At 37.9% G+C, this 16170-nt stretch overlaps 1 protein-coding gene across 4 annotated transcripts in view; it reads right to left on the bottom strand.

The window, feature by feature from the left end:
- The window catches only part of SLC44A5 (solute carrier family 44 member 5), a 405392-nt gene that overhangs the window by 332781 nt on the left and 56441 nt on the right, over positions 1-16170 (bottom strand). For all 4 annotated transcript variants that reach the window (XM_077778996.1, XM_077778997.1, XM_077778999.1 and 1 more), the window contains exon 3: positions 11143-11211. In XM_077778996.1, coding sequence (XP_077635122.1) covers positions 11143-11155 — 13 coding nt within the window. In that variant the 5' untranslated portion in view covers positions 11156-11211. The remainder of the gene's footprint in view (positions 1-11142; positions 11212-16170) is intronic.

The raw sequence follows: 16170 nt of genomic DNA on the forward strand, positions 1-16170 counted from the left end.
CTGAATTAAAGACTGTGGAATAATCAACATGTCAGTGTTAAAACGGGCCATACATTTTCAAAAGAGGCATCAATGGAAATAAACTGTGAAAAAACAATTTTGGGCAGTCCTAAATCTAAAACAACCTTAGTTCTCAAATGTATCTGTTCATTTCTTCTTTTTATTTTTTACTATAAATTTGCTGACAGATGTTGTGTTTCTTATTGTCAATTAAATTTCTGTCTATCTTCTTTGTTTATCCAGTAATCACTCACAGTCATATCCTCTGATTTCACTCCTACCACAAACTATACTTTAGTATGTTACCAGTGACCCTAGCATTTTCCAGTATGTTCTCCTCATTTCCGTCAGACATCATAACCCGCAACTAACTCTTAAAAGGTTTCACAGACCAGCACTGACAGAAGCCATAAATCTATCCTACAACTCTATCCAAAGGAGGCTCATCCAATGAAAGTGAATCAGAAGTGAAGTCACATAAAAGAGTAGGCATTTGAACAGCTAGTTAGTGGATATTAAAATTAGGAAATGTAAGATTGTTTCCTGCCCAAGGTCTAGAATATCTTATGTCTGGAATCCTAACTATAACATGGACCATTGCAACTTTACGAAGATGTGCTCCACAAAATAGTAACATGGAAAGATGCCCCCAAACTGACTTCCATGATCAATAACCGTAGAATCAGCTGTACAATATACCTTTTCTCTTGGACATTCAGAAAGTTCATTAGCATATTAAAAGATTTTTTTTTTTTAAGTCTGGCCGTAAAGAAAGTTGTTTAGCTTTGTTTAACCTGGTATTTGTCAAATCATTTTGACCACTGAAAGCTTACTAAGATCCCAGGGAACTGGTATCCCAAATAGACTTAAGGAAAAGCTGACCTGCCCCACCATTCATAGTTCTGCTTTTCCTTGACCCCTAGGGCTATGCCGTAAACCTGGGCATTGGTCATATGATGCCCTAGAACAGTGCTTCTTCAACTTGTATGTGTATATAGCTCACTAAGGATCTTGTAAAAATGTAGATTCTGATTCAGTAGGTCTGAGGTAGGCCTGGAGGGTCCCCATTTCTTTTTTTTTAATTTGTTTTAATGTTTATTTATTTTCTAGAGAGACAGAGTATGAGCAGGGGAAGGGCAGAGAGAGGGAGACACAGAATCTGAAGCAGGCTCCAGGCTCCGAGCTATCAGCACAGAATCCAATGGGGCGCTCGAACTCACGAACTGTGAGATCATGACCCAACCTGAAGTCGGATGTGTCAGTTAACGGACAGAGTCACCCAGGTGCCCCTGGAAAGTCTGTATTTCTAACAAGTTTTCAGGTAATGCTGATGCTGCCATTCACACATCACATAGCAAGGTTCTACAGGGCCACTGCAGTAGGAAGATCATCACATGTCCAATCTATTCATCTTATCTTTCCTAATAATAAATCCTCCCAAAATATTGATATTGGGGTCTTAAGTTCAAACCCATATGGGTGTAGACATTTCTTAAAATAGGATCTTTAAAATCAATCAATCATACATACATACAAAGTTACTTTCAACATATATCACTTTGCTGATCAAAAACTTTCAGAGGTTCCCTGTTCCTTTCTATGTTAGTAATTCGACATTTATTGAACCTTCACTGTGTGGCAAATAGATACACAGACCCTGGTTTTTACATTTGAAAACCAAGTAGGTGAGTAAGGAACAAGGTGCAGAATTCTAGGAGCCAAAACAAGAAGGGGTAGCTAATTTCTTGAGACCTCTGTTTCTTCATCTGTAAAATGAGGGTTAAACTAGACCAGTGGTATTTAATCCTCCATGTATATCGCAGTCACCCATATCATCCTAACACAGAGTCTCCGCCAAGACCAATGAAATGCAGGCTGTCAGTACCCCACATTCAATAGGGAATGGTAGGTCTGAAAAGTTCCCCAGGTGCAACTAATTTTGAGGACCACTGGACTAACCAATGAATCCCAAAGTGTTGCCCGATTATCAGTATCACCTGGAAACCTGTTAGAATGACAATTCTCAGGCCTCATCCCAGACCTACTGAATCAGAAACTTTGGGAGCAGGGTAAAAAAAACCTGGGTTTTAACCAGCTTTCCAGGTGATTCTGATACACTGTGAAAACCACTGGATTAGATGATCAGCAAATTTCTCCCCAAGTCTAAAATGGCAGGGGTGCCTGAGTTGGCTGAGCGTCCGACTTCGGCTCAGGTCATGATTTCACAGTCCGTGGGTTCAAGCCCCATGTCAGGCTCTGTGCTGACAGCTCAGAGCCTGGAGCCTGCTTCCGATCCTGTGTCTCTCTCTCCCTATGCCCCTCCCCTGTTCATTCTCTGTCTCTCAAAATAAAATAGACACATTAAAAAAAAAAATAAAATGGTATCATTCTTTGACCTCAAACAACCTTTTCAAACCTTTTGTTATCCAGTCTTTACAGACTAATAGTATAAGCTCTGAAATTAGACTTCTCAGATTTAAATCCCAGCTCTTACATTTAATTTTAGTTGTCTGGGTTTTAGGTCTTCATCTATAAAATGAAATTAATAATAGTACCTTTGCCCACAGAGTTGTTATGAAGATTAAATGATTTTGTATACGTAACTCATTTAGCAGAGTGCCTGAGATGTGTTTCAGGTCATTACTCAATTGTCAGTCTCACAGTCCATTCTGTCCAAAATTGAAACCCACCACTACAATCCCCTTTCCCCTCCTCTAGTTTATTTTTCTCCTTTGCAATTATTACTCTGTACCATATATTTCACTTGATGCTTTCTTTATTATCTGCCTTCTCCCACTAAAATGTGAACTTTAGAGCTAGAGTCTGATGGCTCTAGCACTCTCTCTGAATGTCTACACAGTATTACTGTCTGTACAATACAATTTAACACCTATTTATCTTAATTAATTATCAGTGGAATGAGTAAGTTCTAAGAAATTTACTGAAAGAGGCTGCATCTGTCAGGCAACAAGCGTTCATGAGAAATTAGAGAGGAAAGGAGTAATGGGAAAACTTATCATTAATTAGTTATGTAATCCTCAAATAACAAAAATAGTGGTCTACCTTTTACAAAGCACCTCTATATACATCAGCTAGTTTTGACTAGATGATCTCAAAGACCATGTCTCCTTGCTTTCCGTTTTTTTGAGGCGAAAAGTTAAGAATAAATCATAAAAGTCAAAATTTAATCAGATAATGACCCAAGAAGTTGTTAAGTTCAGGGATAGCAAATCAGTGGTTTTCTTGCCACTCACCTCTACCCCTACCCCCTACCTCCTGTCGGCTAGGTCTGGGAGAGTCCCACCATATCTCCAATGCAGCCCTCTAGGCAGCCATTAGCAACTGATCAGAGCTAACAGAGAGGGGGACACCCATTTGCCATCCTAACCTAGTCTAACCATCTTGGTTCTGAAGTCAAACAAAACTGATGCTAAGAAATTTAAAGTGACATGTCCAGGCACATAGATGGTAGCAGACCAAGACCAGAACCAGTTTCCTAACTACTCTCCAGGATTCTACCCAATGCCTTTCCTTATTCATTTCTGAAATTCAGGATTTACATTTCTATTCTAAAGCAATCAAAACACAGAAAGCAAACCTTTGGCAGAGAGTTTTCATATTAATGCTCATGAATATAACGTTGAAATGAAAAATGACAGTTTTGAGTCAAGTGATGGACAGAGTTGGTTAGTCTGTTATTTTTCAGTTGGGTTTATTTACCGAAGCCTAGAATGTGTCATGACTGGAAATAGACAAAACAGATTATTTTAATTCCACTGTCCTAGAAAAAGAAAAGGAAAATAGTTTTCATTAATAGGAACTGGGCTCAAATCCAGTTCCAAAATAACTTATACTACTGAATCAACTTTTTATTTAAAAAAATTTTTTTAAATGTCTTTTACTTATTTCTGAGAGAGAGAGAGACACACACAGCGTGAGCAGAGGAGGGTCAGAGAGAGAGGGAGACACAGAATCTGAAGCAGCCTCCAGGCTCTGAGCAAGCTGTCAGCACAGAGCCCGACACGGGGCTCGAACCCACGAACCATGAGATCATGACCTGAGTCAAAGTCGGCCGCTCAACCGACTAAACTACCCGGGCACTCCCTGAATCAACTATTTAAAGGTGACATTTCTCTCATTAATGGCTATACACTTATTATAAATATAGTTTAATCACTAAATTTAAATTATAAGAAAAATATATTTTAAGGATATGAAAAAATAAAAGATATTGGAGAGAAATAGACATTTATTTTAATATAAATAATGGCCATTTCCTTATCATGGAAATTATGCTCACATTTTAGAATTACAATTTTCCAGATCCTTTTCCTAAAGAAGTTTCCTAATATTGCAATCACCTTTGCAACTCAGCTGGAATGAAACAGACTTGTCAAATTTTACCCAGCCAATTGATAAGTCTGTCTTGATTAACTCTCACTTTTAGGTATACTATAATTGAAGCTACTTTTTGGGGCAAAACCATCACCTAACACACTTAGAGACTGCCTCTGGCACTGTCTGCATTACCCAAGGAAACCAGGACAGCAAATGGCAGTTCTGTTACCTCACAGAGTTAATCCATTTTAGCAACTGTGTTCTTTAGTTGCAAGGTATTAGCAGTTGGTCCCACAGCCTATCCTTCCACCCTGAAAAAGTGAGCCCAACTCATATTTGAGGGTAGGATGAGGAAAGTAGCAAGCACACAGAATTTCTTCTCTTCAGCATGGACCCTGCCACCACACCAGAGGAAAAGGAGTGAATGCTTGAAACAGGCAGAGGAAGTTCAGGGCCCATACTGCCCCTACTCCATGAAAAAGGGCAATCAGCTCCAGGGTTCTCCTACGGTCTGGATATACACGGCAACAATCCATGTGGGCCTCAGAAAGACCTAGCCACAAGGGAGCCCTGGAAAACTGGAGTGATTTTCACCTCGGCCCTCTTTGTCAGTTGAGATCACTGGGGGTCCATGACTTTGGTCAGAACAAGAATGAAACCAAGAGCTCTCATCAGACCCCATCATGCTAGCCCAGGCATGGGTCCTTTAGGCAAACAGGATAGCCAAGACAAATCATGACTTCTAGAAAGTAGAGCGGTAGTTCCCAAGGAATGTTTGTGAAATACTGGAGCACTCTGCTTGCTGGCTTAGGTATTCCAAAAATACAGAGATCACTTGCCCTGCAACACTTTCCTTCTTTCTTTCTTTCCTTCTTTCTTTCTTTCCTTCTTTCTTTCTTTCCTTCTTTCTTTCTTTCTCTTTCTTTCTTTCTTTCTTTCCTTTTTTCTTTCTTTCTTTCTCTTTCCTTTTCTTTCTTTCTTTACTTTTTTCTTTCTTTCTTTCTTTACTTTTCTTTCTTTCCTTCTTTCTTTCTTTCTTTCTTTCTTTCTTTCTTTTTAATTTTTGAGAGAAACAGAGATAGCGTGAGTGGGGGAGGGACAGAGAGAGAGAGAGAGAGAGAAAGAGAATCCCAAGCAGGCTCCACACTAACAGGGCAGAGCCTGATGTGGCACTGGAACCCACAAACCGTGAGATTATGACCTGAGCCAAAACAAGAATTGAACACTCAATCGACTGAGCCACCTAGGTACCCCTCCCTGCTGCGCATTATTGAATCATTTTTTTAATCAACCCACTTACTTATCTGGAAAAGGGGACAAGTACCCTACCTAACTTAGAAGAAATTACTTCAGCTGGCATTGCAGACATCATTCACAATATGGAAAATCCTTTAAATGCTACTATTCACATTTTTAAAACCCAAATTCCTTGAAAACTTGCTGTATGCTGGCTGATTCAAAACAGGAAGCAGAGACTAAATTTGAGTTTGTAAGACTTCTCTTGGAATTAGTTTTGTCACTCCTTGCTCTGTGACCATGAACAAATTACTCTTGAGTCCTAGATTTCTCTTTTATAAAATAATCATAATAAAATGCATTTTACAATTTAGTTCTAAACATGACATGAAAAACATAGAAATTGGCATAAAAATGCCTGGCCCATGAGAGAAACTAAGTAAATATTAATAATAATTTTCTTCTCTCATTTCCTTTTTCTCTTATAAAGAAAATATCCATGTTAAAATGCTTTTGGATGTTGTGAATGGCTTAAAAAATTAAATAACATGCCAATGCTCAGATTAGTCTATGAATTGTAGCTTCTATAACTAATTTGAAGCAACTACTATTCATATATGTAATTACATATAAAATTTCAATGAATACCTCTGTAGTCTTCTAGTTGAACAATTCAAATTGGTAGCATAATCTGGATCTCTTTTTCCAGAAATATATTGCAACTTTATTTTTCTTCCAATCAATCCCACAGTGTTAGAAGAGAAAGAGGGACACTTTCCCCATCTTCAGTTGAATAATAGCAATATTTTATGGCTTCTCCTCCATGGAATCCTCTTTTTTTATGTTAGATTAATATGTGTCTCTCAAAATAGGTCTGCTAATCTGTCTTCTAGAGCCCGCTTATTGGCCTCTAAAATTACAAATATAGCAAAATAGTGTTAGAAGCAAATATGAATATTCCTGCCAAAAAAAAAAAAAAAAAAAAAAAGAAAGAGGGGAAGACATATTTGAAGCATTTAAGTAGTAACAGTATCATGGCCAAGAACAACAGCAGGCTTGTCCATCTGTCCATCATGAAACTAAGCTGTGCCTACTACTTATCAACAGGAGGTGGCCATGTGGGCATCACACTAAAATAGAAATTCTGTCACCCAGAAGACAAGGTGAGGAGGGAAGAAAAAGATTAACTGTTTCAGAATCAATTTCTGGGTTAACGATAAATACAAAGAATTGCTCCATGTTTCTTATTCACAGACTATAAAATTTTTATTGATTCTTTTATTCATTCACTGAAGATTTTCTGGGTGCTTTTTAAAATTTTTTTAATGGTTATTTATTTTGGAGAGAGAGGGACAGAGCACAAGCAAGGGATGGGCAGAGAGAGAGGGAGACACAGAATCTGAAGCAGGCTCCAGGCTCTGAGCAGTCAGAACAGAGCACGATGCACAGCTCGAACTCACAAGCTGTGAAGTCATGAACTGATCCAAAGTCAGACACTCAACTGACTGAGCCACCCAGGCACATACCTGGGTGCTTTTAGAAGCCAGGCACTGTGTTATCCACTATGCATATTCCAGAGAATGTCCATAAGAATATCCATAAGAATAATTCCAGAGAATTATTTCCTGAGGTGACTGACTAGCTCAGTCAGCAGAGCATGTGAGACTTGATCTCAGGCTCATGAGTTTGAGCCACACATTGGGTGCAGAGATTACTTTTCTTTTTAAAGAATAATTTACTTCTTTTAGGAATTCTGTTTCATGAAAGAGACAGAGAAGTAAACAAAAAAATTGTAATACAGAAAAATGACAGCCAATGTATATACAATATGCAGTGGGAACCCAAAGAAAGAAGGAATTAACTATGCAAAAATATGCCAGCTTTACAAATCTGTGACTCATCTTTGCACAGGAGCTCTGCTAATCTCTGTAACCAGTGTTGTTATATGTTCTATAGAAGAGAGGCCAACCAAAGAAGTAGAATTAAAAAATCTAAGAATGAACAGATGGGTCTTGATTAACTGTATTTGCATTAGGGTAGAAGAAAAAGTGTTATTGCCTTTACTTTCATTTATTGCAGTCCTTTTTTCCTTAACTATGTGTATATGCTTAATTTATAATCTTATCAACTCTATCTAAATACGTCAGTTTCTGTTTTCTATAATTATGTTTGAAAGTGTGACCATTGGACAACAGTTAGATATAGATATGGAGACAGATGTAGATCTAGATACATTTGTAGATGTAGAGGTAAATGCAGAAATACCATCTTGGCTTCTAGAAATATGAATCATAATGTAATTCTCAAATTTTACAGTAAAGCATTTTATTTAAGGCAATTTCCTAACAGAAGAGTGAATATAAGGCGTAGCATTTAGTGGCATTTAGCAAAATTAAAATGTTAAGGCAAATAAATCTTCAGTGTGCTTTAAGACCTACTATAACGACTTCCTTTCAATTGCAGAAATGAATAAGGAGTGAATTGAGGCACTGCCATTAAGCTAAAGTAGAAAGTCTGAGTAAACTGTCAGCTTGAACATCTGATTTGAATGTTTGCTGGCTTTGTTGCTAACATGTGCACTTGGAAACATAAAATTCACATCAGTTTCACATCAGGTAAAATTTATTAGTCATCTGTGAGGCAATTTTTGGTGCTAGATCATTTACCCATTGATTATCTCTGGCATTGGCATTTCTCTTTGTTGTCTCATATACTACCTAGAGCTACGTGCATAAAAATATTGGTGTTCCTCTCCATGATCGCACCCCAATTCACAGGAGCTAAAGGCACATTCTGGAAATACAGCATGAGGCATTAGCACCAGGTACTAGAAACAGGCCTAACCCAGTCTGGGTCTGCCTTAAAGAACCCACTCTAAAGAATAACAACCATCATTCTCCATGCCTCTGTCCTGATGTTCTGTCCCAATGGCCACCAAAACTGAAATGCCTTATCCCTGGACAAACTCAAAACAATATAGTCACACTGTTACTAATATACATCAATCAACCTGACAAACACAAAAGTGTTAAATTTTATCTCTAATCTCAACTTATTCACATAATTAGCCTTTTTAACATGCCGAAATTTCATTTGTACCTTACATTATAAAATGAAAACCCCAGTGCCCATATAGGGGTATTTGTTTAATGGTTTTATTCTGTCCATCTATCAATTCTGTATAAGTAATTCTTGGTCACTGTTCTTGATGTGTTTCTCTTATTATGACGCCAAGCACAGCTTCATAGGTAGTTTTGTTTACTGAATATTTTGTACTGTTGGTGGTGATGTGGGTGATGTTGAAGCTTCTCAGCTCTACTTTAAAAAGTGTACAAGTATTGGGCTGCCTGGGTGGTTCAATCAGTTAAGTATCTAACTCTTGATCTCAGCTCTGACCATGATCTCAAGGTTCATGAGTTCGAGCCCTGCACTGGGCTCTGTGCTAATGGTGTGGAACCTGCATGAGATTCTCTCTCTCTTTCTCTCTCCTCTTCCCCTTCTTGTACTGTCTCTCTCTCTCTCTCTGTCAAAATAAATAAATTCAAGAAATCTTTTTAAATAAAATAAAATAAAATAATAAAATAAAATACAAAGTGTACAAGTGCTGCCCTATGAATGGACAAGTTTTTGCCAAGATCTATGCTATTTCCTATTTCTTTTGTTATAGATTTCTAATCATCACGGTTTTTTCATTTGTTACATCTGTTAAAACTTTCCCAACAGAGAGATTAAAATATACAGAGAAAATGTCCTTACATAATGACTTGAGTAATGACTGAAGCCCAAGGAGTTTGACTTATAAATGCTATAGAGAAAGGCATTTACTTACAGTCTAAGGCCTGCAAGCTACTTAACATCAAATGGAAGCCAACAGAAGCATCGATAAGTAGAAGTGGAAAAAAAAAAAAAAGGATGTTACTGTGAATGAAATGGTTTCTTTCTCTTTTTTTATGTTTATTTATTTTTGATTGAGAGTGTGTAAGTAGGGGAGGGGCAGAGAGATGGAGACACAGAATCTAAAGCAGGCTCCAGGCTCTGAGCTGTCAGCACAGAGCTCTATGTGGGTCTGCACCCACAGACTGTGAGATCATGACCTAAGCTGAAACTGGACACTTAGTCGACTGAGCCAGCCAGGTGCCCCGAAATGGTTTCTTTCTGATGGTGAAAGTTGTGATGTCTTTTCTAGATTATTAGATAGCCAATATTCAGAAAAGAGAGATAAATATCAAATGAACAACAGGAAAAAGGGCTAGGTAATACTCAACTTACAAGTGCATCATGGTTCCATAGCTCCAGGAACATGCCAATCGAATACCTTTGAGAAATGATTTTCCCTTAAACCATTGTTGGACATGGTAGCAATGCTTTGCTCTTGGCTCACATGAGCCAAAATAAACTACAATGTAGTTAAAGTACAATGTGGCCATAGGAGCTCTATTTCAATACGCTCAAGCATTTGTAACACACTTCTGAAATCACAATTTGTATACAATCATAAAACCACCATTCCTTTAGCATATACATACTACTTCTCAGGTACTGTGCCAACATAATCCTTACCGTGGTGTGTGAAATAATTACTATTATTCTCTTTTACAGATAAGCAAACAGGCCTAAAAGACTAAAGTAATTTTCCCCAGGCATGAGTGTGTTAATAACACTGAATATCTGCATAAAAGAAAATGTCCTTTAAGCTGGCCATTCCCCAGTGTTCATACTTGAGGAACAATTGCAACCCCCAACTCAGGGGATAACCTCTGGACACACAATCCCCTTTAACACATTCACAGAAGGAGGAGTTCCCGTCAGTAACCAGCCACACAAGGCAATGCATTTACAGCCTTCAGGAACCTTATGTAGATTTAGACACATTCTTGGGCCCTTTTTAAGCATCTTGTTAGATCTTTAGATCCTATTTTTAATAACCCTTTTAATCTTCTCAAAATATGCAGCCAAAGGTCAAAGCTGCTTAAAGTTCCACATTCTATATCTTCCACTTTAGTTTGTACTTATGCAGCATTTTACTTTTTGTTCATAGCTAAGAATAGATTTTCCTTCATGAAGGAATAAAATTTGCACTTAAGGAAAACAGCATTCATTTTCAATAAGCATTTGCTAAGTAACCACCTTTTCCAAAGTTAAAAGCTAGGCCTGAAGACGGTAAAAAGGTAGACCTGGTCTGTGCCTACCAGAGGTTTAAAACCTAATTATGGAGGTCGAGATAGTAGGAATGAGGGTTAGAATTTGAAGGGGGCCCCGTGGTCCCCGTCCAAGGAACACTTGACAGCATGTTGCTTGCTTCTCACAGTATGTGTGAGGATGTGCTTTTACAAACTGTATAGCCCCCACTCACCACATCTCCCAGGGAATCACTGCTATAGGGAGGACCCAGATGCAGAAGCGAGGCTGTCATGCATCTCAGGAGGCTCGAGATGGGAAAAGACTAAGAACCACGTGCAGCTCCCAATGTGTATACTCAATTTTCTATTGCCCTTATTTAACACGGAACAAATAATATTTTACACAAAAGTCCAGATCAAGAGGGACTTAATTCGCGCAGGTGATTACCTTTGTCACTCATTAAGAGGCTGTATCTTCAGAAGAATCACTGCAAAGCTGAGTTGCTTAGAAAGGAGTCTGTGATAAAAACAAGTATGCAGATGGTTACCTAAAGCAAATGATTTTAACTTATTAAAACCAACATTTTGGGAATACACCCACAACTATACTTTACACTCCCTAGAAACCTAGAGAATTAGCCTAATTCTCTTCTAACACATAAAATCCTGTGGGTGTCTACTCTCTCTGCAGGAAACTGTTTTCTTCTTTACTATACTGAAATAAAATTCTCACTGCCACAGCCTCCTAAATCTTGGTCCTTATTTTTATAATCTACTCTCACACTTCACATCTACCTGTAAGATGCATGTCTAACCAGTTGATTTCTCTATCCTGTCTTCCACTTATATGTACCCTTTTTTCAACACTCCCATTTATGTTTTTATGCTTAGCTGGTGGTAGATGGCATTTTTCTTTCCAGCTTAGCTCTTTTTTTCCCATAATTTCAGGCCAAGTATTTTAATGATTTTACAACACATAACTCATGGTAAAAATTTGTTATAAAAAAAGCATTTTTTAAATTTTAAAAAATGTTTTATATATTTCTGAGAGAGAGAGAGAGAGAGAAACAGCATGAGCAGGGAAGGATCAGAGAGAGAGGGAGACACAGAATCTGAAGACAGGCTCCAGGCTCTGAGCTAGCTGTCAGCACAGAGCCCAACATGGGGCTCGAACCCACAAACCTGAGATCATGACCTGAGCTGAAGTCAGACGCTTAACCAACTGAGCCACCTAGGTGCCCCCAAAAAAGCATTTTTTAATGAAAGGGAAAAGCTAATTTTACCATGTAGAAATCACTACTAAAATGTTATCATTTTTTTCTGTCAGTCTTTTTTTTTAAGTTTTTTTATTTATTTGAGAGAAACTGAGACAGTGCAAGTGGAGGAGAGGCAGAGAGAGTGAGAGATTGGATCCCAAGCAGACTCCATGTTGCCACCACAGAGTTCAACACAGGACTCGAACCCCTAATGCCATAAGATCATGAGATCATGACATGAGCTGAAACCAAGAGTTGGATACTTAACCCACTGAGCCACCCAGGCACCCCTGTCAGTCATTTTTCTTAAATATATGTTTCTTAACTTTTTTATTTTGAAATAATTTTAGACTTACAGAAAAAGAGCAAAAATAGTAACACAGTTCTTGTATACTCTTTAACCAGATTCTCCTATTTTTAACACATACCATTAAGATAAGATAATTACCAAAATCTAACATCTTCCATTATGATAATATAATTATCAAAATCTTCCATGCATATTTTGACAAGATTGAGATCATACTTTTTGTTCACTGCTTCTTATATTTAATATGATAGCATAAGCACTTCTAGTACTTAAAAAAATAAAAAAATGAAAACATTGTCCAAGAAATATCATATTTCATCAATGCACATTTTACTTAACTATTGCCACATTGTTGGACAATTTAATTAATTGGAAATTTCTTCTTTTATTAAAAATTCTTATCAACACCGGTTATAATTTTTAAAAACATCTATGAATTTTATATGTCAAAAAATGGTCTTGAGGCACCTGGGCGGCTTAGTGGGTGAACCATTCAACTCTTGATTTCGGCTCAGGTCATGATCTCATGGTTGGTGAGATCGAGCCTCATGTCAGACTCTGTGCTGTTAGTGTGGAGCCTGCTTGGGTTCTCCCTCTCCCTCTCTATCTGCCCCTCCTGTGTGCACGGTCTCTCTCTTCTCTTTCTCTCTCTCTCAAAACAAAACATTTAAGGGGCGAGTGGCTCAGTCGGTTAAGTGTCCAACTTCAGCTCAGGTCATGATCTCACGGTTCGTGGGTATGAGCCCCATGTCGGGCTCTGTGCTGACAGCTTAGAGCCTGGAGCCTGCTTCAGATTCTGGATCTCCCTCTCTCTCTGACCCTCTCCTGCTCACACTGTCTCTCAATCTCTCTCTCTCTCAGAAATAAATAAAGCATTTAAAAAAAAAAACACTTAAAAAAAGAAATGGTTTTTTATTTAAATTGCTTTTTTTGTTATTATTGAAAATGAACATTTTAAATGTTTGCTAGTTATTTTTATTTCATCTTTTGGAAATCACTTGGGTTCTTTTTGTCTATGTACTTATGGATGTCTGAATATATTACTTACAAATTTGTGTAAAGCCTGCATATTAAGAATATTAAGCTTTGACTCAAAGATTGCAAATATTTTTTACTGTTTAATAATTGCATTTTAATTATTTGTTTTATATTCATTTTGGTAATGCCAAACAATTTTGCTAACTGAAAATAAAATCACCCTTTTATAGCAATACTTTGTAAACTGAGATCCACCAACCATTAAGCATTGAAGATATGACTCTTGGGAATTATCATCCTTAAAAAAAGATTCATATGTTATTCAACTTTGACAAACACTGCAGTAGGAATAATGGTCAAAGGAGAAATCCCAAGTTATAATAGGATGTCATGTCATACAAAATAAAAAGTTCATGAAAGGATCAAATTGCATTGCACATTCTTTAGTGTTCATTATGTTACACTATTTTAATGTCTTATAAATATTCGGAACTGTAACTAAACTAAAAACTAATTTCTTTTTTATTATCACAAACTGAAAATCAGAAAGCTATATACGTCAGCAACACCAAATTGCTTAAGAGTCCTCCAAATACCCTGTGCTTTCTTACATCCCCTGCCTGTACCCCTATTCTTCCTTTTTCCTGTACTGTCTCCCATCCCTCCACTTCCAGCCTGTGGGAAACTCCTGGGCTTCACTGCCATTCTCTCTACCACACCACCCCCTCCTCCCTGTTGTCTTAACTACTGCATCTCATAACTTCTCTCTGTTTACTTTTGCTAAATTTGCCCTTCCTTCCCAGCTGTCAGTAATCTAAGAATACGAGACTCAGGGCCGTCATCGCTGTAGCCCCAGTTCCTAGCAAAGTTCCTGACGTATAATGGGAGCCCCATTAGTGTTTATAAAATGAATCAAATTATCCATATAAGGTAACAGTCTTCTGGGAGGAGTTGTAAGAAACTCAACCCTGTTTCTTGATTATACTAATAAATAATATTGCGAGTTCATCTACCAATTCTGCTATCAATTCTGTCTTATATAATAAGTCCATAGTTTCTCTTTGGCACTGCCAGTTGCTTTCTATGCAGTTAACTGTGACTTGAGCAGAAAAGAACACCTTTCTTCAGGCAGATGATCAATAAACTCTCTTTTTTTCCTTTAATTGTTTATGTTGAATAATTTCAAACTTACAGAAGAGTTGGAAGACTAGAATAAAGAACTGTTGCATACCCATCAACCAGATTCACCAATTGTTATCAATTTTGCCATACTTATTTCTTTCTCTTTACACACAGACACACACACACACACACACAAAGAAATACTTTTCCTGAACCATTTGAAAATTATAGTGAGAATCATACCCTCTTTTCCCTAAGTAGGAAAAATCAGCATCCATTTCCTAAGAACAAAGACACTCTCATATGTAGTCACAGCACATTAATCAAATCCCAGGAATATAACACTTATATAACATTTTAATCTAATATATGGTCTATATTCATTTTTCTCTAATTGTCTCAATAATGTCCTTTACAGAATGTTTTCCTCTGATCCAGACCCAAGTTCATATATTAATGTAGTTGGCATGTCTTGTTAGTCCCCTTTATCTGGAATAGTCTTTACACATTTTTTTTCATAACACTGAAATTTTCCGAAAGTACCAGAGTAGTTATTTTAAAAAATGATCCTTTGGGTCTGTCTGATGTTTCCACATAATTCGATTTGGGTTATGCATTTTTTTCAAAGATTTTATTTTTAAGTAATATCTATATCCAACATGGGACTCGACTTCACAACCCAAAGATTAAGAGTAGTGCACTTTATGGACTGAGCCAGCAAGGTGCCCCAGGTTATACATTTTTGGCAAGAATACTATGTAAATGATGTTTTAACTTTCTTAATGCATAACATCAGGAATCAAATCTCAGTTTACCTATCACTGGTTATATTAACTTTGATGACCCAATAAGGTAGTGTCAATCAGATTCTTCTCTATAGACTACCATTTCACACTTTGAAATTAATAAATAATCTCTTGGGAGGTATTTTGATAATATATAAATATGTCATTCTTCTTCAAACTTTTATCACCCTTGATTAGTCTCCTGAATCAATGGTTTCCACAGCAGTACCAAAATGGTGATGAAAATGAACTAGCCAGGAAAAGCACTGGAAAGAGTATTTCAGGCCAAAAAATAGCAAGTCTGAATAAAGGGTTGGGGAGTTGGCAGAACTAAATGGAAACCAGTGGGGTTGGAATAGACTGAGAAAGAGAAAAAATGCTTAAATGAGAAAGGACAGGCAGACTATGCAAATTTTTGTGGACCAAGAGAAGGAATTTGGATTATAATATAATTATAATGCTTTTAAATAGGGAAACGACACGATTTTCCTTTTTAAAGGATTACTATGGCAAGTTGAAAACAGATATTCAAGCAAAAATAGGTACACAAGCTGGGGGTGCTAGATGGCAGAGAAGTAGGGAGCTCTGTACATTGCACTCGACCCCATATCTCGCACGGAAAAGATTTGAAGCCACAGGAAACCTTACAGAACCCAAGAGATTGGGAGAAAAAGGACGCAGGATCCACTGAGAAAGACTTCTAATGTGAGTGCCAACTGGGGAAGATGAAATCGGGCCGGGATCGGAGACTCCAGGGACAGGGGCGATCCCCCTCTGCAGGGAGTGAGAGGGGAAAGGGAGAGAGTCTGAAACCACTCAAGACACGGTCCATGTCGCTGGGAAACAGGAGGACCTCGGCTCGGGGCACAGAAGGACCGTGCGCGCCAAATCCCTGTGCACCAGGTCCCTGCGCGCCAACTCGACCCAGAGGGGCTGCGCGCTGACCACTTCTTTGTTCTCCTGCCTGGCTAGACCCTTAGAGAAGCTGCGCGCCACCGCACCATTGTGCTCCTGGCTGGCCAGAC

The sequence above is a fragment of the Crocuta crocuta genome, unplaced genomic scaffold, assembly GCF_008692635.1.
Source record: "Crocuta crocuta isolate KB4526 unplaced genomic scaffold, BGI_CrCroc_1.0 scaffold58, whole genome shotgun sequence".
Classification (NCBI taxonomy): domain Eukaryota; kingdom Metazoa; phylum Chordata; class Mammalia; order Carnivora; family Hyaenidae; genus Crocuta; species Crocuta crocuta.